This window comes from Aquarana catesbeiana, linkage group LG11 (assembly GCF_042186555.1).
Source record: "Aquarana catesbeiana isolate 2022-GZ linkage group LG11, ASM4218655v1, whole genome shotgun sequence".
Lineage (NCBI taxonomy): Eukaryota > Metazoa > Chordata > Amphibia > Anura > Ranidae > Aquarana > Aquarana catesbeiana.
Genome location: NC_133334.1, coordinates 51491093 through 51515692, shown reverse-complemented (window position 1 = coordinate 51515692; position 24600 = coordinate 51491093). Strand labels below are relative to the sequence as shown.

The window sequence follows — 24600 nt, the reverse complement described above, 5'->3', positions numbered from 1 at the left end:
ATTGGAGCTCCCCCTATCCACGCTCATACTCCGCTATGGGATAATCCTCAGCTCCCTGAACTATTGACCATCCCTGACTACAAGCTATGGATCATCTATAAAATCATATATCTGCATCAGGTCGTTGCGGGGGGAGAGGTCAGGCTCTTTCAGGCTCTGAAAGATGAATTTGCCCTTCCTAACCATATGTTATTTAGGTATCTCCAGATGCGCCACGCCCTTCAATCTCAGTTCAACAACTCTATCCCCACGCTAGAAGTGGTAACAGTCACAGATTTACTCCTGGGTGATGACCCCAAAAAACTGATCTCCACCCTATACAATATCCTCCTCCTACCTGCGGCCACCAACCACACACAAAAATTAAGAGTTAAATGGGAGGCAGACACCGGAGCCTTTGATGATGACCAGTGGGGGGACATACTTGAGACTTGCACAAAAGTTTCCCCGAAATTATCAGATCGCCTCACCCACTTATATATCCTCCACAGATCTTATCTCACCCCCGCACGCATCCTTAAATATAGGCCAGAGGCTACTTCAGACTGCCCTCGATGCGGAAGCACCCCCAGTACATTCTATCACTTAATATGGTCCTGCCCAATTATTCAGAACTACTGGATGCAAGTAGTCAAATTTCTTCATGACCAAATGGGCTCCCCTCTGACACTATGCCCTCGCCAATGTTTACTTGGTTTGCTCGTGGTCTCAGAGGAGGAGAAGTATTTATCAATATTTATGCAGGAATCCCTCTTCATAGCCAGGTTGCAAGTTGCCCAACTATGGCTTCGGCCTGGCCCCCCCACGGTGCAACAGTGGAAGAGAGCAGTGAATCTTACCCTACCCTACAAAAAAGTTCTGTATACCCACCGCGGCTGCCCAGCCAAATATCACAAGATATGGGATAGATGGATAAACAAAGCCTCTACGTGCACGGACGGGTAATACATAATATGTACATGACTGTTGGTTTAATGGCATTTAACCTTACTTATGACCAAACCTCTTACTAATCTAATTAAAAGGTACACCCTGACATTGGTTTGTAATAATCTGTCAAGACTTTCAGTATAAAAGCTAGTCCAATTGTTTCCAGTGTATGTTATACATTGTACTTTAACATTTCCAATATGTACGGTCTATTATGCTCAATAAACTTTATCTTTGATTAAAAAAAAAAATGTAAAAGTGGTTGTCTTCCTTGGAGAAAACATGTCAAAGCAAAGGGCTAATTCAGTGATATAGGCAACTGAAATTTATTTATTTCAGGTGCTTATATAGCGCCGTCAATTTACGCAGCGCTTTACATATACATTGTACATTCACATCAGTCTCTACCCTCAAGGAGCTTACAATCTAAGGTCCCTAACTCACATTCATACATACTAGGGACAATTTAGACAGGATCCAATTAACCTGGGAGGAAACCGGAGTACCCGGAGGAAACCCACGCAGGCACAGGGAGAACATGCAAACTCCAGGCAGGTAATGTCGTGGTTGGGATTCGAACCAGCGACCCTTCTTACTGCTAGGCGAGAGTGCTATTCACTACACCACTGTGCCGCCCAAATGATTATTATTATTATTATTATTATTATTATTATTATTATTATACAGGATTTATATAGCGCCGACAGTTTACGCAGCGCTTTACAACATTAGGGCAGACAGTACAATACAATTCAATACAGGAGGAATCAGAGGGCCCTGCTAGTTAGAGCTTACAGTCTAGGAGGGAGGGTCAAGTTATACAAAAGGGTAATAGCTGTGGGGGATGAGCTAATGGAGAAAATAGTGCAGTTGCTAGATGGAGGCAGGATAGGCTTCTCTGAAGAGGAAAGTTTTCAGGGATCGCCTAAAAGTGGATAAATTTGGAGACAGTCTGACGAATTGGGGTAGGGAATTCCAGAGGGTGGGCGAGGCTTGGGAGAAGTCCTGGAGGCGGATGATGGGAAAGTGTCAACTTTTCCTGCAAGACTTGAGCTTGCCTCGGCCATCCTTGGTCCTCTCTATTTGATGACTGGCCTCAGTGACCAGTGGGTAGGTTCAGGAGATACGATCAAACTTGCCTTTTATGAAACAAGTTGAGATGTGCACATAACTGCCCTCATCTCTGGATCATCCAATTGTTTTGATATGAGGTTTTCACTGGGACTAGTCTCTGGTAATGCTGATTTTTTTTTTTTTTTTTTTTTTTTTTTTGTATTTTATGTGCATATGAGGAAGCTTCTCATTGCACGGTAACACTTGTTTCTGACAGTGCTAAATTGAATGGGGCATAATTTCATGTATGCAAAATTGTTCAAACTATTTTTCTTTTCCTTTTAGTGTTTCTTCCATGAGACTGGCCTACCAGGAGCTTCAGATAGATAGGAAGAAAGAGGAGAAAAAGCTACAGAACCTGGAAGGGAAGAAGCGTGAGCAGGCAGAGCGGCTGGGCATGGGCTTGGCTCCCAGGAGGTATGTTACACAGTTATGCTCATTAAGTTTACATACCCTGGCAGACCTTATGATTTCTTGGCTATTTTTCAGAGACTATAAATGATGGCACAAAAACTTTTCTTTCACTCATGGTTAGTGTTTGGCTGAAGCGATTTATTATCAATCAGCTGTGTTTACTCTTTTTAAATCCTAATGAGAACAGAAACTACCAAATGACCCTGATCAAAAGTTTACATACAGTGGATATAAAAAGTCTACACACCCCTGTTAAAATGTCAGGTTTCTGTGATGTAAAAAAAATGAGACAAAAATAATTTCAGAACTTTTTCCACCTTTTTAATGTGACCTTTAAGCTGTACAACTCAGTTGAAAAACAAACTGAAATCTTTTAGGGAGGTGAAGTAAAAATAAAATAATGTGGTTGCATAAGTGTGCACACCCTCTTATAACTGGGAATGTAGCTGTGTTCAGAGTTAAGCAATCACATTCAAACTCATGTTAAATAGGAGCCAGTACACACCTGCCATCATTAAGAGTGCTCTGCCTCTGATTAACCCCCAAAAAAGTTCAGCTGTTCTAGTAGGTCTTTCCTGACTTTTTCTTAGTCATATCCTACAGCAAAAGCCATGGTCCACAGAGAGCGTCCACAGCATCAGAGGAATCTCATTGTTAAAAGGTATCAGTCAGAAGAAGGGTACAAAAGAATTTCCAAAGCATTAGATATACTATAGAACACAGTGAAGACAATCATCATCAAGTGGAGAAAATATGGCACAACAGTGACATTACAAAGAACTGGATGTCCCTCCAAAAATGAAAGACCAGAAGAAAAACTGGTCAGGGAGGCTGCCAAGAGGCCTACAGCAACAGTAAAGAAGCTGCAGGAATATCTGGCAAGTATTGGCTGTGTGGCACATGTGACAGCAATCTCACATATTCTTCCTATGCCTTTTCTTATGAAGAAAAACATCCAAGCCTGGCTAAATTTTGCAAAAACACATGTGAATTCTCCCAAAAGCATGTGGGAAAATTTTATGTTATGGTCTGATAAAACCAAGGTTGAACTTTTTTGGCTATAATTCCAAAAGATATATGTTTTGAGCAAAAACAACACTGCACATCACCAAAAGAACACCATACCCATTGTGAAGCATGGTGGTGGCAGCATCATGCTTTTGGGCTGTTTTTCTTAAGCTGGAACAGAGGACTTAGTTAAGGTAGAGGGAATTCTGAACAGTTCCAAATACCAGTCAATATTGGCACAAAACCTCCAGGCTTCTGCTAGAAAGCTGACCATGAAGGGGAACTTCACCTTTCAGCATTAGAACAACCCAAAGTATACATCCAAATCAACAAAGGAATGGCTTCACCAGAAAAAGATTCAAGTTTTGGAATGGCCCAGCCAGAGACCAGACCTGAATCCCATTGAAAATCTGCAGGGTGATCTGAAGAGGGCTGTGCACAGGAGATGCCCTTGCAATCTGACAGATTTGGAGTGTTTTTGCAAAGAAGAGTGGGCAAATATTGCCAAGTCAAGATGTGACATGGTGATACACATACCCAAAAAGACAGAGTGCTCTAATATATATTTAAAAGGTGCTTCAACAAAGTATTAGTTTAGGGGTGTGCACACTTATGCAACCATATTATTTTATTTTTTTATTTTTACTTCCCTCCACCTAAAAGATTTCTGTTGTTAAACTGAGTTGTACAGTTTATAGGTCACATTTTAAAGGTGGAAAAAAATCTGAAATTATTTATCTTTGTCTATTTTTTTTTTTTTACATCTGAGACCTGACATTTTAACAGGGTTGTGTAGACTTTTTATATCCACTGTACCCCAGTTCTTCATACCGTGTATTGCCCCCTTTAACATAAATGACAGCTTGAAGTATTTTGTGGTATTTGTGGATACAGTGATCAGTGCTATAAAATGCACTGATTATTGTGTAAATTACACTGGCAGGGAAGAGGTTAAACACTAGGGGGCAATCAAGGGGTTAAGTGTGTCCTAGGGAGTGATTCTAACTGTAGGGGGGATGGACTACCACTGACATGACAGCGATCACTGCTCCCGATCACAGGGAGCAGTGATCTGTCATGTCACTAGGCGGAACAGGGAAATGCCTTGTTTACATAGGCATCACCCCGTTCTTCTGCTCCGGTCACGGCGCGCACGCCCACAATGCCGCATCTTAAAGGGGACATACCTGTGCGCCCATTTGCCCAGCCGTGCCATTGTGCCGATGTATATCTTTGTGCGCTGGTCGGCATGTGGTTAAAAGCCATTCAAACCCCTTTTGTGTCAACTTGTGTGCATGTTATCAGGCCAAAATCACCATGGTATGTAAACTTTTAATCAGGGTCATTTGGGTAGTTTCCGTTGCTATTATGATTTAACCCCTTCCTGCCCTGCGTACGCAGATGTGCGTACTCGGTTTTCCGGGGTTATACCGGGATAATGCCCGCAGCTGCAGGCATCATCCCGGTACCGTTGTTTAGAGCCGGCGATCGGCTATCCAAGCATAACAACCGATGGGACTAAAAGCTGCTCGGCTGTTATACCGGCGCAGCGGGAGGGGACATTCGCCGCTCTTGCCGGGCCTCCCGATCTGGCCAATCGGTTGGCTTCGGCGGCTGGGGGCGGGCTGGAACGAAGCTGTGGGTGGCTTCGTTCCAGCCTTCTAATTGTAAACGCGGAAGCGACGTCATGACTGCCAATGGCGCCGATTTAAAAAAAATACACAGTATTCAGAATCACCGTTTTCGCCGATCTGAATACTTTGAAGTGCAAAGGAGGGATCGGGGGTCTTTTAGACCCCCGATCCCTCCATAAAGAGTACCTGTCACCACCTATTACTGTCACAAGGGATGTTTACATTCCTTGTGACAGCAATAAAAGTCATCAATTTTTTTTTTAACGCAATTTATAAATATATAATTAAATAATTAAAAAAAAAAAAAAAAAAAAATTTAAAGCGCCCCCGTCCCCACAAGCTCGTGCAGCAAAGAAAACGCATGCGGAAGTCGCGCCCGCATATGTAAACGGTGTTCAAATCACACATGTGAGGTATCGTCAGAACGAGAGCAATAATTCTAGCACTGGACCTCCTCTGTAACACTAACCTGGTAACCGTAAAAAAAATGTAAAGCGTCGTATATGCAAATTCTTAGGTACCGTAGTTTGTCGCCATTCCACGAGTGCGTGCAATTATAAAGGGTGACATGTTTGGTATCTATTTACTCGGCGTAACATCATCTTTCACATTATACAAAAAAAATGGGGTAACTTTACTGTTTGGATTTTTTTTAAATTCATGAAAGTGTCCCTTTTCCCAAAAATTTGCATTTAAAACACCACTGCACAAATACCGTGTGATATAAAATATATATATATTAATGTTTGGGGGTTCTTAGTAATTTTCTAGCAAAAAATATGGATTTTAACTTGTAAACACCAAATTTCAAAAATAGGCTTAGTCATGAAAGGGTTAAAAAGAGTAAACACAGTCGATTTGATAATAAATGGCCTCAGCCAAACACTAACCATGAGTGAAAAAAGTTTGTGTTAGAACTCATATTCTCTGAAAGAAATCATAAATTCTGCCAGGGTATGTAAACTTTATGAACACAACTGTATGTATCAGTCACTGTAGACCCCTATAGCAAAGTCTGCTTATTGAAGTAGCCTCCCCCTCGATTTAAATCTAGGTTAAAGGGGGAAGCTCCACTTAGTTATATAAACAAACTCACAGCTTTGTTCTTCACTTTACTGGCTTTGTTGTGGAACTGATCTGCTTTGGCTTGACTTTAAACCCCATATACATAGGCAGAGAACTCGTGCTTGAAGTTCTTTTGATGTGGCCTCTCAAAGCCGGGAAATGTTTGCAGCCTTTCATTGCTGCACTTTCTGCTCTACCATGAAAGCTCCAGATTTTGTGCATCATGGGGTAGTTCTATAAATGGCAGCTATATACTCTATGCCTAGTGCATGGAGCAGTATGGTCTGAAGGAAGCACAGTGGGAACTTGCAAATAGTATCTGGCCTTGTGAAGAACACAGTAATGGTTGTCTAAACCTGAGGCCTTTAAATGTGTGTGAGCTTTTGATGAGGATGGGAATGTTTAATTTTACATTTATCCATTTGAAAGCAGACCTAACCTTTTAAGAATGTATTAGTGATTTGCTTGGCAGAATGCTTATTACGATGCCATTACCTCTGCACAGTTCTATTTCGCATTCGGTTCTCTCAGAGATGCATGTGATCGAACAGGAGACGCCTGTTGCAACTAAATCGTCACGATCTCAGCTTGATCTGTTGGAAGACTCCAGCTTCACCTCTGGACCGCCAAAGTATGTTATTGTGGTAGCTATCTATCTTCAGTTATAATATAGTGCAATTCTATAGTAGAAATAGTGTATTCATGGACATTGTAATACATGTATCGCCTTTGTTTCATAAGGGGGACGTTTTTTGTGATGTGTTCCATTGCACGAATCATGACGGGTTTTCCCTTTTTCATTTTTAATTCACCTGTGACCCTTTGTATATACTATTTAAGTGTTACTTATTTAGTTTTTTTTATCAGCCGTGACTAAGGACTAATGTCCGAAACGCATAGGCTGTTTTACAGCTTTGTACATGCATGTAATAAAAAAAATATATATATTTTGGATGTCATCCAGAGTGCTGACCATCCCTTTCCTTTTATGCTATTGTGGTAGCTATCCATCTTCAGTTGTAATATACTGCAATTCTATGGCAGGTATAGTGTATTCATGAGCATTGTAATATGTGTATCGCCTTCTTTTTATAAGGGGGCCAAGTAGATATGTCCAAGAGGAAAGCTGGCACAATGGCACACTTTAGCAGCTTGAAGAGTTTTTATTGATGCCGAGTAGAGCTGCACAATTAATCGTTAAGAATCGTTATGATCTTTTCCCCCTTGCGATCTTGACAAAGCATTTTCCCGATTCTTTCTATGCAGAGAATTCTCTGCTGAAGCCGCTAGCTGTCAAAAAAAAAAAAAAAACAGGCAGCCTGCTGAGTATCACAACATTCATCAGCGACTTAGATCAAAGGAATGGACTTCAGGTGTGTATGAGGGAAGTTTAACCACTTAATGACTAAACCTCTTTCTGACATTCTTGGTTTCAATTTAAAATCATTATTTTTTGCTAGAAAATTACTTTGAAATCATATATATATATATATATATATATATATATATATATATATATATATATATATATATATATATATATATATATATATATATATTATAATTTTTATTTTATTTTTTTAGCAAAGACCCTAGAGAATAAAATGGTGGTTGCTGCAATATTTTATGTCACACTGTATTTGCGCAGCGGTCTTTCAAATGCAACTTTTTTGGAAAAAAATACACTTTAATGTATTAAACAACTAAACAGTACAGTTAGCCCAATTTTTTTTTTTTTTGTATAATGTCAAAGATGATATTACACCGCGAGAATCGTGATCTTTATTCTAAGCAAAAAAATTGTGATTCTCATTTTGGCCAGAATCGTGCAGCTCTAATGCAGAGTAATACAGCTGCAAACTGGTCAACATGTTTTGGCTATCCTGGCCTTGTTCAAGACAGTCATGAATAAAGCCAGGATGGCCGAAACATGTTGACCAGTTTGCGCCTGTATTACTCTGCATCAATAAAAACTCAGTTATGATGCTCAGTTATATATGCTATTGTGCCGGCTTTCTTTTTAGACTGATTATTTGTGAGGTTTCAGCAGCCGTTTTTGCCAAAACACTGGCTTCGGAGATGATTTAGATTGCCTGTGGGGTAGTAGCACTGCATTCCTTTGTTTCCAGCCTAGTAGATATGTTCCAAATTTTTAAGTGTTCCTGATTTAACTACATTTTGTAATGTGTGTTTGTTTTATTGTGGGTTTTTATTTTTTATTAGATATAAAGACAACCCATTCTCGCTAGCTGAAGGATTTAGCTCAAGATGGGAAACTGAAAACTCTACCTGGGGGTCTGCAGATAAGGGTGAGGAGGAGCGAGAGGTGACTATCTCCAGTATTCAGCCAGCACGAGACCGGTGAGTTTTCTCACTATGTTATTAGAGAAGTATTTTGTACTTTTTTTTTTTATTTTTTTTTTTTTCCTGTTTTTAAATTTGTGTTCACCTTCAGCTTATAGCCCAACTCAGAGGCTGCACCCACGCTGCAATGATTAATTGCTAATTTAGTCTAGGGGAGAGTAAAAAGCATTTTTACTTGCCTAATCCTCAGTTTCCCACATTCCGGTGGTGGACTGTCCCTCTGCATCATCACATTTAATGAAGGGCTACGCACCCTACATTCATCTTGATGATGTCGGGACCTTAGACCACTGGATCATCGGAGAAGAAACTGCAAGGACTGTTCTAGCAGCATGGAGGATCAGGTAAGTAAATCCACTTTTGCAATTTTCAAGGTTCCCCAAGTTGGGCTTTAGGTGCAATCACACATGTTCAGCAGACACCTAAAGGTCTTTGAACAGCAACTGTTACTGAAGAACATTTAACTCCACCCTTCTCCTGCTTTTTTTTTTTTCTATTGGTCATTAAGGCCTCCCTTTACATTTAGGTTTGTTTAACTATCACAAATTGTTAAATAACATTAAAATGTTGTTCTTGTATCTGTTAAATAAATGAAAAGAAAAATAAATCTGTCGATCCTGCCAGAAATCTAGTGAGCTGATAACTTTTGCACTTTCTGCCTCTGCTGCACTCTTATTAGCTGCTACCTTCCCAGTTCTCTGTGTATTACAATTCTCATCCCCATTTGTTATGATGAGGGCAAAGTTCTGTAGTCTTTTTTTTTTTTTTTTTTTTCTTGGTGTGACCATGCTCTATGGATACAATACAATGAGTGAGCGTTGTCTCAGGAAATGTGTTACTGGAAGGCTCACCAGGTGGAAATAAAGGAAAGCCTGAAAAAAAAAAACAATAAAAAGAAAACCAAATGCAGACACCACACCTTAGGAATGATAGGCTGCAATTTCTCATCCATTGAAGAACACAGGAGGTAGTATACTGTCTGCTTATACTGGAGGATTGGCTCAGAATCTGCAGGAGAAGGCACTGGGGGGCTATTGTGGCCTCTGCCGTCAGAGTCAGCAAGCATCTGTTATGACATTTAAAGTACTTGATGGCTGTGAAGTCCTCCCTAGACAGAGCAGAGGAGGTGGTGCCTGATAGAGCCAGGGAAGACTCCAAAAAATGGCATAGAATAGCAGAGGGCAAAATTCCAGGCTGCAAATGCCTGAACATATTAGTAAGCGTGAGGTGGAGACACCCCATACAGCAAAACTGGCCCCCCGTGTCCAGAATCAGACGTTGCACCGCAAGGTGAAAAGCAATGTAGCTCAGGGTACAGCGCAAAGCCTCCAGAACTCTCAAACCCAACTGCTTGGAAACAGGTGTAGGGTCCGGCTGGCCAAAAGTGACCAGGTCACTGTAGGGGTGTGGTAGGGCAGGGAATCGAGACTCTTATATAAAAAGTAGCAATGGAAGATGCTTCCTCAACACTGGATAGCAAGAAAGGGATCACGGAGTGCACGTAACACTCCACCCAGCTGTTGACGCTTGTGCCCAGTTCCTCAGCCTTAAAATCCTTCTGTGGTGGAACTGCTGGAAAGTGATACATTTGAAGGTGCTCTGTGGTCCAAACAGCCTACTTATGAAGTGAGCATTTAGGGACGGGGCATGCACCGAGGCAATGACACAGCTCCAGACCTGGAAAGCGCTGCATGTCTAACTTTTACCAGTGCCCGATGTCTGGAAAGCACCACAAGTGGCTTGGCCTTTCTCAGCAGAGCTAAAGAAAAGACACCCATCCTTCTATGAAATTAGCAAAAAAACTGCTGACAGTAGGTGGGGTTTTCCTGGGCTGGCTTGCAAATTTTTTGTTTGCCAGTGTCCAATCCTCCTTTAGGTGGCAGTATAACCTGACAGGTGTATGACTTCCTGTGGCCATGAAAGGTCTGCAGGCACCTTCTGCTGTCTGCTTGGCTTCACACCTTCATCTCTTTGCACACAAATGGTAATATAAACCACTTTCTGCCACTTTTCGTTGGCAACAATTAACAAACCCATAAATGCAGTCTACCTTCAATATTTACTTTTTGCACCATGAAACGATCTAAAGTGTTACTGGTAGACTACCTTGATTTTCTAATGGCTTTGAGGGAACCTGGAAGCATAAAAATCAGCAGTGATTCTTGGTCTCTGTAATGACCAGAGCAATAGATTGTGAGCATATATAATACCTTTCTTATAAAGTGTGTTATTGATGAGCTCTCATGTATTGTATTCTTTACACTCAGGCCTGCAAACAGGAGAAAACTAGAGCCCACCCCATCTCCAGAATCCAACGAAGCACGCACAAAGTTTGCCAGCGCCAAAGCCATCTCCTCAGACATGTTCTTTGGCAGAGAGCAGGATGCTGAGGTAAGTACATAACCTCTGCTAAGCACTTCTTGATGCTCTCCTGCTAACGGCTTTAAATAGTTTTTCTGAAACCATTACAATAATCGTCAGCTTCAGTTTGGAGACATAGATCATGGTGAGCGTGCTGACTGTCACTTTAAACGAGCTGCTAGCAGGCTTCAACAGACTTGATTCAATTCTGCTTGAAATGTATTAAAGCTTGCAAGTAGAGCTGCACGATTAATCGTTAAAGAATCCAGATTGCAATTCTAACCCCCCCCCCAGCATTTTCCCTATTCAGTGCAGAGAGTTCTCTGCTGACAGCTGTTAAAGAATCGAGATTGCAAAATTACTTAGAACCCCCAAACATTATGTATATTTTTTTTTAACAGAGAATCTAGAGAATAAAATGGTGATTGTTGCAATATTTTATGTCACACGGTATTTGTGCAGTGGTCTTTTAAACGCAACTTTTTGGGGGAAAAAGACACTTTTTCATGAACACGAAAAAAAAAAATGAAACAGTAAAGTTAGCCCAATTTTTTTATATAATGTGAAAGATGATGTTACGCTGAGTAAATATATACCAAACATGTCACGCTTTAAAATTGTGCACACTCGTGGAATGGCGACAAACTACGGTACCTAAAAATCTCCATAGGTGCCATTTAAAAAAAAAAAAAAAATAAGTTATCAGGTTTGAATTACAGAGGAGGTCTAGTGCTAGAATTATTGCTCTCGCTCTGACGATCACGGCGATACCTCACATGTGTGATTTGAACACCGTTTACATATGCGGGCGCGACTTCCGTATGCATTTTCTTACCCGCGCGAGCTCACGGGGACGGGGGCGCTTTAAAAATTTTTTTTTTTTTTTTAATTTCATAATTTTTAAAAAAAAAAATATTCAGATCGCCATTTTCGATTCTGAATACTGTATATTTTTTAAAAACCAGCGCCTTTGGCAGCCGAGTAAACAGGAAGTGACGTTGTGACGTCACTTCCGCGTTTTACAAAGAGAAGACTGGCACAAAGCCGTTTCCAGCTTCGTGCCAGTCTCTCTCTAGCCGACGGAGGAGGCGGATCAATGATCGGTAAGAGTGTCGGAAGGCAGAGGGGGGGGGTGGATGTCCCCTCCCGCTCCTCCGGGATAACAACCGAGCGGCTTTTAGCCGCATCGGTTGTTATCCCTGGATAGCCAATCGCCCGTTCTAAAAAACTGTACCGGGATGATGCCTGCAGCTGCAGGGCATCTTCCCGGTATAACCCCCGAAAGCCAAGGCCGCGTATCTGCGTACGCTCGGCGGCAAGGGGATTATATATAGATAGATAGAGATAATATATATATATTAATATAATTTTTTAAGCAGAGACCCTAGAGAATAAAATGGTGGTTGTTGGAATATTTTATGTCACACTGTATTTGCGCAGCGGTCTTTCAAATGCAATTTTATGGAAAAAATACACTTTAATGAATTAATAAAAAAACAAAACCGTAAAGTTAGCCCAATTTTTTTGTATAATGTGAAAGATGATGTTACGCTGAGAGAATCATGATCTTTATTATAAGCAAAAAAAAAATGTGATTCTCATTTTGGCCAGAATCGTGCAGCTCTACTTGCTAGTGGCTTGTTTAAAATTATAAATGCTGCTTCCGATAAACTGGCATAGTGTAGGATCCTCCAAAAAAAACCTTTTAATCGGTTATATTAAATATATTGTACTCACAAAAGTTATATAAAGACACACTTCATAATTTTGATAAGCAACATCTACTCGACCAATGAAGGCACACATCCATCAATTAGTGCTTCATTAGAAGACCAACCTCTAATATTCTTGCTAACGCATTTTGAGGAATCGCCTCTTCATCAGAGCGAAGCTCACCAATATTAGGGGACCATACATACTCTTCATCTCTCTTCGTACATACTTATAGAGATCACCTCCTTCAATTGACATATAATTATACAGTAATAAATGAATGCACTTACAATGTTAAGCCCAGAATAGCATAATATATCTTCTTGCTTTTCCTTCTATCTCAACAATTTAACTTATCAACCACTTTTCAGTGAATATCTGAGAGCAACAATAAAATGAACAACCTGTATTACATAATCAAATCCAACACGTGATATGCATTTGAGAATATGGGGCTCCACTATGTTAGGCATAAGTACCGCGTAACCTATTGGCTATAAAATATACCATGTGATAACATGAATTGTGTAATATATAATTGTATAATACCCCACCAGTTAGCATAATAGTATTGCTTTGTAGAATGCCATTTTTTTCATGTCTCTGCGGTCTCCCAGAGTTTGGTGGGGGACCCACCCCCAACCGGCTCCATATCCAGCAGATCATTTGTGGAGCTCAGCAATTCCTTCCACCCATCTGTGATTGTCTCCACACACTGCCCCTACTGGTCACCCAGCCTCCTGCAGTGTGTAGGCATCTGTGATAGTGGTGTGCCCCCGATTGTGCACATTGTACAGAGCACCTGTAGTTGCAGCACCTCTGGCTTGGAGGATGTCACCTCCCTAAGGGTATCCAAGGCTCCAAGCATAAATTTTATTCATAAAATCTATAATACAAGCGTTTTAAATGAGTCATAATAAATCCTATAAAATGCAACAAATACTGTATGTACCAACACTAAATTGAGCGAAAAGTGTGTAATTACTTGTGCACATACAAAACCACTTAGCTTGTCTAAATTTAAAAAAGAAAACCCTATTGTCTGAGCTGTTCAGTGGTCTAATGCAGACCATGGATTATGCAATTTCCTTTCCTTCCACCACGGATGGAGCCTAGGTTTATATTGATGCGATTTGACATGTCAAATCGAATGCCAAATCGGCAGCTATTGCCGGCAATGGCAACGTCCGAATCGGTGCGACGCCGCACCGATTCCCAAAAATAGTTTTCGTACTACTTTTGGCGACTTCGGGTGCGATTTCAATAGAAATGCAGGAACCCGCACAGATGTCTCTGAAATCGCCCCCGAAGTCAGGCTGACATTCAGGAATGAAATTGTGCGAGTTCAGTTGAACTTGTACAATTTCAACCCTGCAGCAGTGTGAAGGAAAGAAAATTGCTTGATTTCCCCATCAACACAGTCAGTGTTGATGGGGAAATCCCTTCCACGGTGCTATTGTTTTCTGCTGGTGGGGAGCCATCCTTTTCGGCAGAACACAATAATTACTGTCACCGGCTGGTTGTACACAAGTCAATCGATCGACTTGTGTACAACCAGGGTGCCCAAACATGGATTGACATTTGGCTGTTCCTTGCTAAACCGCCCAAATTTCGATCCATGTATGGCTGGCTTAACCTGAACTTTTGCATATACCTCCTAACTCTCTTCCTTGAGGCCTGCTGGGGTTGAACTGTTTATCCAAAAGCGTTTTTAGATTCAAGATCCAAACAGTTTGACCCGGGGGTAAAACCCTGAAACCTAGAACTGTTCATAAAGCCAACAAGTTCAGTTTTCTTTATAGGAAGTTTTTCAAGGATGAATGTTTAGTAGGCTCCATTGTTGGTTTATATTATAAAAGCTTTGCTGCTCTCATTGTCCATGTCTCGCTGCTTGATGAATCGGTGTCTATGAACAAGTAGGTGGGTTTGAATTCCCAATGTCACTGGCTGTTCACATTTCATAGTCCATGGGCCACCCTGGGATATAAATCTTTTAAAAGCAAGTTGTCACTGGCAGATTCTAATTTGACAAGTTTCTGTAAAGACTCCTGCACCATGGCTTAGATCAGTGGTCTCCAAACTGCGGCCCGAGGGTCAGTATGACCTTCTAGCCAAGGGCATCCTAACAACCAATGATGTCATCAGTTGGTAAGGAGGATGTCGGTCACCTACACAGCATCCTTGTGTGACCCTCCCTTGCCCCTCTCCGTCAGCATGGGGGTTACATTAGCTGAGTGATGGAGAGAAGCTGAGAGAAGAGAAACATTGGCATACTAATCAGTACCAGTGTGCAAAAGTGTATTTGCTTTGGAAGAATTAAATTGCCTCTTACATTGGGTGTCCTAAGTGTGGGTGTTGTTGCATTATGTAAAGCTATTGGACTAGTTTTTTTACATTTTAGAATGGGGTGCCTCAAGACTGTCCATAACGTTGAAGGGAGCCTTGACTGAAAAATGGTTGAGAAACACTAATATAGCATGGCCTTTCTCAGCCTTTTTTTTTTTTTTTTTTTTTTTTTTTTAATCCCAGAGGAACTCTTGAAATATTTCAGGTCTTGGGGTCATTTGGAAAATATTCCTCTTACAATTGTGGTCAATGGAAAAAATGCCTCTTTTTACAGTGGTGGTCAATGAGAAGAATAAATTTTGTACAGTGGTAGTCAGAACGTTACCCTCTGCCAAATGGCATCGGGCCTGGAACTATGCAGCAACCATCAGATTGGGAGGTCAGTTAGCTTAAAAAACCTATAGCAATATCTGGAGGGACCTTAGGGTTCCATGGAACCCTGGTTGAGAGTGGCTGGTATATTTATTTATTTATTTTTTATTAATTTCAGGTACTTGTATAGCGCCGTCAATTTACGCAGCGCTTTACATATACATTGTACATTGGTATAGCATATAGTATTAAAAGTAGAGTGTTTGTATTTTTGTAGGTTAGCCAGTGGAAATAGGGAAGGATGGCTACAATAATTGTGCGGCTTAAGGCCCCTTTCACACTGCCGCGACTTGAAAGTCGCGAGATTTTGGCACAATTTCAGGAAATCCTGTGTAAACTTGAGGTCTATGGACCTAAACTCGCATTAAATTCGGACCAAAATAGTACCAAAGTTTGAAGTCGGAAGTCACACAGATATGAATGGTACTCATTGGAAATCATGGGGTTACGACTTGTTATGCGACTTTGCAGTCTCAAGTCGCAGAACAAGTTGCACAAGTGTGAGAAGGGCCTTAAGGATAAGTTCACCTTTTACAGAAACTGGTCCATGTAGACATGTGGCTCCTGTAGTTTTAAATGCACGGTGCAGTTTGTTGCTGCAGATGCCATACCCTGTAGGCAGTTTCTGTTCCCCATGTAGCGTAGCCGAAATGCTTTTTATTTATCATTTTTATTTCATTACTATACCAAAAATGATTGTCAAATAGTTTGTTTCAAATATGCCAAACATACCACATTTTTCTTCTTCTTTTTTTATTTTTTTAAAATGTATCCTTCAACTTACTGTTTGCACTACAGTAACGTACAGTAAGCTCTAGATATAGCAATTGTAAGCAAGGGCTCCCATGAAAAATTTTAACGTGCAGATTCCTCTTCCAGGACAATGATTAATTGATGCTGAAAACACCAGCCTTATGTCCTTGCCTGCACGGTTTCTGCCTGGCCCAACATAAATTTGAATTTGCTCTGCTTGACTGGCCCACTCTTCTTCCCACTGTAACTCATCCTGTAACCTTTTCTCTGCTAGTCGCTGAACAGCACCATTTATAATTCATAGTTCTGTGCTCTATTCCAGAAACAACATGCAGGCTACACAAACTATAGCTAACTACATCATTCCATCATCATTGGGGGGGGGGGGAATCCCAGCTGAACATCAAGCTTGTCTTATAAATATTAACCGCTTCAGCCCCGGAAGATTTGGCTGCTTAATGACCAGGCCATTTTTTGCGATTCGGCACTGCGTCGCTTTAACTGACAATTACGCCGTTGTGCAACACTGTACCCAAACAAAATTGACGTCCTTTTTTTTCCCCACAAATAAAGCTTTCTTTTGGTGGTATTTGATCACCTCTGTGGTTTTTATGTTTTGCACTATAAAAAAAAGACAATTTTGAAAACAATACTATCTTTTTACTATAATAAATATCCCACATTTTTTATCAAAAGAACAATTTTTTTACTCAGTTTAGGCCGATATGTTACATAGTTACATAGTTACATAGTTACATAGTTACATAGTTAGTAAGGTTGAATAAAGACACCAGTCCATCCAGTTCAACCTGAGTGAGTGTGTGTCTACAACCCTGACCCTTGTCCCTAACCCTGTACATCGCACACTCACATCAGTCCCTACCCTCAATCCAAGGTCCCCATTCATATACTAGGGCCAATTTTGGACAGAAGCCAATTAACCTACCAGCATGTCTTTGTATTCTTCTACATATTTTTGTAAAAAAAAAATCGCAATAAGCGTTTGATTGGTTTGTGCAAAAGTTATAGCGTGTTTTTTTTTTTTTGTTTGTTTGTTTACTAGTAATGGTGTCGATCTGCGATTTTATCGGGACTGCGACATTATGGCGGACACATCGGACACTTTTGACACATTTTTGAAACCATTGACAATTATAGCACTGATTACTGTGTAAATGTCACTGGCAGGGAAGGGGTTAACACTAGGGGGCGATCTAGGAGTAAATAGTGTTCCCTAGTACGTGTTCTAACTGTGGGGGAAGTGAGACTGACTAGGAGACGGAGATCGGTGTTCATATATAGTATGAACACACAGTCTGTATCCTCTCCACGAAAAGAACCGGGATCTGTGTGTGTGTTTACACACGCACAGATCCCGGTTCTCGCTCTGTCATGAGCGATTGCGGGAGCCCAGCGGTCACTGCGCCCGCCGGGCACTCGCATGGGGGTCGGCACATGCTTCGGGCGCGCGTGTGCCTGACCCTTGTGACCAAAAGGCGAAGCAACGTAACATCGTTTTGCCCAGCCGTGCCATTCTGCAGTAAAATTTGCGGCGGCTGGTTGGCAGGTGTTTAAAACAATTAGGATCTAGACAATCAAGCTAACCAATCACTGGTGATTGGTCACCCATCTGCAAAGGATCATTAGTATAAAATGGACCAAGTGTACTCTTTGTAGTGTACAGTACTTTTGTCTAGAATTCCACATATACTTAGGTTCTTTTCTTAAAAGTACTAATACTTGATGTTGCACGCATTGGACTTTTCGATACCAACTTTTGAGGTCACTATCACTTCCTAATGTAAATTGTGTGTGTTGTGCTATTGTCCCACCAGCCAGGTTCATCACCCTTTCGTTTACTTGCACCACTCGGCCACAAAATTTTCTGGCCAGCAGCTAAATGGGGCTGAGGAAGTGTTATTGGTTTTGAGGACACTGGTGGCCTAGCAAACAAGATGCCCAGTGCTCAGGCAGATGATGGGGGCAGAAGGGAGAGGTTACCATGGGAAAGGAGGAGGCCACAGAGCAGCCAGGGGATAGCTGGGAAGGGGTAAATGTGGTAAGAGTGCACAGGGGGGATATTGGGGAGATTAGAGGACAGAAATCTGGCACACGGCAGCAAGAAGAGTGAGAGGCAGGGTGTATTGCGACATGATTCAGCATTGGCCTGCCTCTGAGTTTAAAGGGACCAAATGTGTCCTAAATGCTTTATTGCATTCCCCCCCATGTGGTTTTAGCTACCCCAGGTCCAAATCAGTCTCGAGGAGTCATTGGTCAGTCAGTATTTAACTTATTACTTTTTTGTTTCTCTTATTTCTTTGTTTTTGTGTTGGAGTCTTGTGTAGCACGTCGGTGTGATTGTAGATCATTTGGTGATATTTTGGCACAAGTTATGTGTGATGCTCATAATTGATGGATCTTTGTCTCTCTGCAGTATGAAGCTCGGTCCCGTCTGCAGCAGCTCTCCTCCAGCAATGCCATCAGCTCAGCTGACCTCTTTGGAGACGCAGACTCTGTAAACACAGCAGGTACCTTCTCCAATATACTCTGCCTTTTGTGTGAATCTCACTGCTACCCACAGGAATAAAAAAAAAAAAAAATGACCTGCATCTATGCTGTTTTTGGGCTTGTAGCAGGAGAGGAAGCTTGTCTCATTGTCGTGCTTCTGTGGGGTCTAGATAAGCCTACCAATTACACACAGTGTACAGTGAAAAGTGTTTTGGGATTGAGCTGTAGTTGCACAAAAAGTTACAAAGAGCACATAACCTGTTTGATAACCTGCAAGTTTGTAATGATAATGGTTTTTATTCTGTTTGGAGATCTCCTTTGAATCAGTCCCTAAATTTAGGGCCTGCTTTGTTTGTGCCTCATAGATACTACAGAGAGAAATAATAGGGGAGGCATCATCCACTGTCCTCTGTTCTTTGATATTTGGCCAAATAAAAAGATCATTAAAGTGCTTGTAAAGGTTGCAGGTTTATTTTTTTTTAATTTTTTTTTACCTTCATACATTCTATGCATGAAGATAAAAATCGCTTAGTATGCAGCTTCCCCAACAGTTCCTCCTAATACTTACACAAGTCTGATCCCAATACAGCGATGTGCACTAGAGCGGCTGCTGTCCTGGGTCTCGGCTGCCTCATTGACTGAGACACAGGAGCGGGAGCCAATGAGTGGTGGGCAGGGCCAAGCCCCATTCTCAAAGTCTGTCTTATGGACACACACAGCATGGCTCGGGAGCGAGCATGCACGATTGCCCCCATAGCAAGCGGCTTGCTATAGGGTAGGGGCGCTCAGAGAAGAGGAGGAGCCAGGAGCACCAGTGAGGGACCTGAGAAGAGGAAGATGGGGGCTGCTCTGTGCAAAACCATTACACAGAGCAGGTAAGTGGAAGATGTTTGTTATTTAAAAAAAATATTTTTGCCTTTTTAATATCACTTAAGCAGCAATTGAAATTTGTCAAACAGGTACTACATTGGTTTAATCCTTTATTTTGCAGCTGGAGTCTCGTTGGGGAATGTTCTGCCCTCTGCTGATATCACCCACTTTAAGCAGGGTGTGAAATCTGTTGCAGGCAAGATGGCTGTATTGGCAAACGGTGTCATGAACACCTTACAGGTAACATAAAGGGGCTTGTAAAGGAATCTGTCAGGATGGATGTCGCCTGTCACAACAGAGGTTCTCCTAGATGTGCCATTGCCTGACTCTCAGGAACAGACTAAGTTCCCTTACACCACATCACTGTAAAAGATGTTGCTTTGCCCTGGAATGAATAGCCCAGCCTGGGGCTCAGGCAATGGCAGCCTCCAGCACTAAAAGGGAGCTTCAGCTGTGACAATTAAAGGCCATCAGGACAGATATTGTGTGAAAAGAATGATTTGTTCAACGTAGGAATGGGTGGGGGATCACTGAAGAGTTTAGTAATAGGTTTGGAGGTGCGTTTTATATTTCATACACGCCAATTCCACTTGAATTGGCAAAGGGGCAGTCTTTTTAATGTTTCTCTTGTAACTTTTGTAAATGCTAATTTTGGACCCCATTTCAAAGTTAAATCCTCTAAAAGTCTGAAAACTGAATTTGTCAGGAAATGGCAACAAGAAAGCTGCAGTGATCAAGAAGTATTAACAAATAAACCATCATAAAATAAGTACTAAAATGGCTAATGGCTATCTTAAAAATGCTAGATGCTGGTTGTTATTTTCTCAGTTTATTCTTTAGATTTCTATACAAATTACAAAGTAGTTGGACTGTGGACATTAACTGTGTTCCTCTAATGTTGCATCAAAACTCCTGTTTACAAGACAGTGCCCTGAAATATGATGCTTCATAAGGTTTATGCTGATGATAATTCAACTGTATGGATTGAAAGACTTTACAGTAATACTTTGTTTTGCAAGCATAATTCTTTCCAGAAGCATGCTTGTAATCCAAAGCACTCGTATCAAAGCAAATTTTCCCATAAGAAATAATGGAAACTCTGATAATTTGTTCCACAACCATTTATTCATATAAAAATGATCATATTAATACTGTACAGTTCTGTAGTAGGAATTCTGTACTGTACCTCCGTGTAGAAAAAAAAATAGAATCACAGTTTAATGTAATAAAATAAAAAAGAATTGCACTCAAAATATTAAGGAGTCTGGAGCTCATCCATGTAAAGCCACTGTGTATATTGAGGTAAAGCCGCTGGTGTACTGTGTACGGCGCTATATGTGACCAGAGGTTCGGGACGATGGTGGCTCCCAGCGCTTCCTGGAGAACTCGGAGACACTCAGGAACTGTTGACACCTCCAGGTGCTCCGAACGCACGTTACGCTCGCCCCATCCAGCTGAGAATGTCTCTGGGTGTCTCCGACAGCTTTACTGTACATATACACAACGGCTTTATATGGATGAACACCAGACTCCTTAACACTGTGAGTGTAATTCTTTTGTTTTTACAGTAAAACTACTGCTCCTATATCAAGACAAAATTTTTCAAAAAATTTTGCTCCTCTTTCAAAACGCTCGTATACCGCGTTACTCGTAAACCAAGGTTTTACTGTATTTACAAATGTTGTAACTCCATGCCTCATTTTATGAAAATGCTAGGTGCTTGGTTGTAATGTCATTCCTTTAACTTTAATACTTAGAGTATTTCACAAAAGTGAGTACACCCCTCACCTTTTTGTAAATATTTTTCATCTGACAACACAGAAGAAATGACACTTTGCTACAATGTAAAGTAGAGAGTGTACAGCTTGTATAACAGTATAAATATGCTGTCCCCTCAAAATAACTCAACACACAGCCATTAATGTCTAAACCGCTGGCAACAAAAGTAAGTACACCCCTAAGTGAAAATATCCAAATTGGGCCCAATTAGCAATTTCCCTTCCCGGTGTCATGTCAAGTGACTCGTTAGTGTTACAAGGTCTCAGGTGTGAATGGGGAGCAGGTGTGTTAAATTTGGTGTTATCGCTCTCACTCTCTCATACTGGTCACGGGTTGAAGTTCAACACGGCACCTCATGGCAAAGAACTCTGAGGATCTGAAAAAAAGAATTGTTGCTCTACATAATGATGGCCTAGGCTATAAGAAGATTGCCAAGACCCTGAAACTGAGCTGCAGTACGGTGGCCAAGACCATACAGCAGTTTAACAGGACAGGTTCCACTCAGAACAGGCGTCGCCATGGTCGACCAAAGAAGTTGAGTGCACGTGCTCAGTGTCATATCCAGAGGTTATCTTGGGGAAATAGACATATAAGTGCTTCCAGCTTCCATTGCTGCCGAGGTTGAAGGGGTTGGGGTCAGCCTGTCAGTGCTCAGACCATATGCCGCACACTGCCTACATTGCCTACAGTCAAGCATGGTGGTGGGAGTGTCATGGTCTGGGGATGCATGAATGCTGCCGGAACTGGGGAACTACAGTTCATTGAGGGAACCATGAATGCCAACATGTACTGTGACATACTGAGGCAGAGCATGATCCCCTCTCTTTGGAGACTGGGCCACAGGGCCAGATTCCAACAGAACGACCCCAAACACACCTCCAAAATGACCACTGCCTTGCTAAAGAAGCTTGAGGGTAAAGGTGATGGACTGGACAAGCATGTCTCCAGACCTAAACCCTATTGAGTACCTGTGGGGCATCCTCAAATGGCAGGTGGAGGATCGCAAGGTCTCTAACATCCACCAGCTCTGTGGTGTCGTCGTGGAAGAGGACTCCAGCGGCAACCTGTGAAGCTCTGGTGAACTCCATGCCCAAGAGGGTTAAGGCAGTGCTGGAAAATTATAGTGTCCACACAAAATATTGACACTTTGGACCCACTTTGGACATTTTCACTTAGGGGTGTACTCGCTTTTGTTGCCAGAGGTTTAGACATTAATTGCTGTGTGTTGAGATATTTTGAGGGGGCGGCAAATTTACACTGTTATACAAGTGTCATTTCTTCAGTGTTGTCACATGAAAAGTTAGAATAAAATATTTACAAAAAGGTGAGAGGTGTACTCACGTTTGTGAGATACTGTAGGTTCACTAGCCCAGAACAAGCATGCAGCAGGTGAAGTCAGACCTTCTGATGTTCCAGGCCAGTGTCTCAGTATTGGTGCTGGATGGGATTAACATTATTGCCATGCAGCTAGCAATTTTTAAAGGGAGTCACTTATAGCACCTGCCATTTTATTTTAAAGGTTTCCTTTAAAAGAACCTAAAATGATTGGTTCTGGCTATGGGACTGTGGACTTTCTTCTATTACACCTGGGTTAGCCATTGGTCTTGAACAATAATTTTAAATACTGAGACAAATGCTTTATTCCCTGACAGTAATTAAGAATTTCAAAAAGAGTAGGATATAGGATCATGCACCTTCAAAAGCAAGTCAGTATTTTCCTGGAAAGGATGCACACTGCTACACCACGAAGTATAAAAAACTGCCTATATTATTATACAGGATTTTATATAGTGCCAACAGTTTGTACAGTGCTTTACAATATAAGGACAGACAATACAGTTATAATACAATTCAATACAGGAGGAATTGGAGGGCCCCCCTTGTTTAGAGTTTACAGTCTAAAAAAAGAGGGTCAAGTTATACAAAAGGTAATAACTGTGGAAAATGAGCTGATGGAGAAAATAAAAATGTACAGCTGTTAGATGGGGGCAGAATAGGATTCTCTGAAGAGACGTTTTCAGGATTGCCTAAAAGTGGACAGAGTAGGAGATAGATGGAACATAGGGGTAAGGAGTTCCAAAGGATTGGAGTGGCTCTTCAGAAGTCCTGAAAGCAAGCATGGGAGGAGGTTTAATGGGAGCAAGAGAGCAGGAGGTCATGGGCGGATCGAAGAGAACAATTTAAAATTTTGTAATAAATAAATGGGGGTCCCTGTGTAGAATTTTTTTTTTTTTTTTCGTCAAACTTGTTTTTCCTAAATGCATAATGATGCATACAAATGAAAATGCTAAACTTCTTTTATCCTCCTTTCCCAGGATCGATACAGTTCCTACTAAGTCATCAGGGAAGAATGTGGAGTCTACTGCTGTAGCATCTTACCCATGTACCCACCAGATAAGGGCTGGGGAAATAGAGGGGTCAGATTGGGAGAGAGTGACCTGCTTCTCTCCAGCAAGTGGCGATAGCACCCCTTCTTTGGAGACGGCCGCTTCAGTATTCCTCAAAACACCACTGGATCATTTCCCCCTCTTACAGTGTCCACTGTTGCTTGTTCCCATCAGCTGCTCCCAACCTCCTCGGAGGATTTGCTGCTTCCCCTTCCTGCTAGGGATGCCCAGAGATTGTGCTTTTAATGTGTTTGTGTGAGATGATAGATGGGGTGTGTTGTGCAGGACCCCAGTAATGTTGCTGCAGACAGGATGTATATGTAACAGATGATGAATGTGCGTAGTGGACAGGATGAGTGTGTGTAGTACGGAAGGGTATTGGGAACCTCATTCAGAAACTCTGACTGTTACTGTCTGGGTGAGGCCTCCCATCATTGAGTGAATTCCCATCATGTGATTTATTAACCCCTTGTGTCCCAGCATTACTTTTATGTCATTTTAATCCTTTTCATCTGGACTATTATGGGACACGGAGACTATGCAGGCCCTGGCATGGCAGGTGAGGCAATTAAAGAGGCTGGCTGCATGTGTATTTATTTTCATGTCTCTTGGTAGACCTGCGATTGCCGATCACATGTGAGGTAGGGGATGTAAATTGCCTTGAAAGCCACGTACAGTGTTTACCAGATACAAGTAAATAAAAATACTGAGGCACAATTACTTTGTATGTCCTTCTTGTTTTTTTTTTTTTTTTTTTTTTTTTTCCTTTGGACAGCAGAAAGAGTTGATGTTCATGTGAAAATATTCCAGTCTTGGGGAATAAAGTCCTCCCATTTTTTTTTTTAATGTTGTGCGTCTTCTTACCTGATTTAGTTGAAGCCGATAACGCCCGATGGACTCTGTTAGCCTCTGGGGTTATCCAATCAGAAGTAATCCAAGTGATGGGAAATCTAAAACTTTGACAACCAAAGTTGTCAATACAA

At 41.4% G+C, this 24600-nt stretch overlaps 1 protein-coding gene across 3 annotated transcripts in view; it reads left to right on the top strand.

Moving 5' to 3' along the window:
- The window catches only part of ARFGAP2 (ARF GTPase activating protein 2), a 53153-nt gene extending 28819 nt beyond the window's left edge, over window positions 1-24334 (top strand). For all 3 annotated transcript variants that reach the window (XM_073604341.1, XM_073604340.1, XM_073604339.1), the window contains 7 exons: window positions 2329-2460; window positions 6670-6795; window positions 8388-8525; window positions 10796-10919; window positions 18508-18601; window positions 19573-19691; window positions 23546-24334. In XM_073604341.1, coding sequence (XP_073460442.1) covers window positions 2329-2460; window positions 6670-6795; window positions 8388-8525; window positions 10796-10919; window positions 18508-18601; window positions 19573-19691; window positions 23546-23566 — 754 coding nt within the window. In that variant the 3' untranslated portion in view covers window positions 23567-24334. The remainder of the gene's footprint in view (window positions 1-2328; window positions 2461-6669; window positions 6796-8387; window positions 8526-10795; window positions 10920-18507; window positions 18602-19572; window positions 19692-23545) is intronic.
- Window positions 24335-24600: the final 266 nt, after the last annotated feature.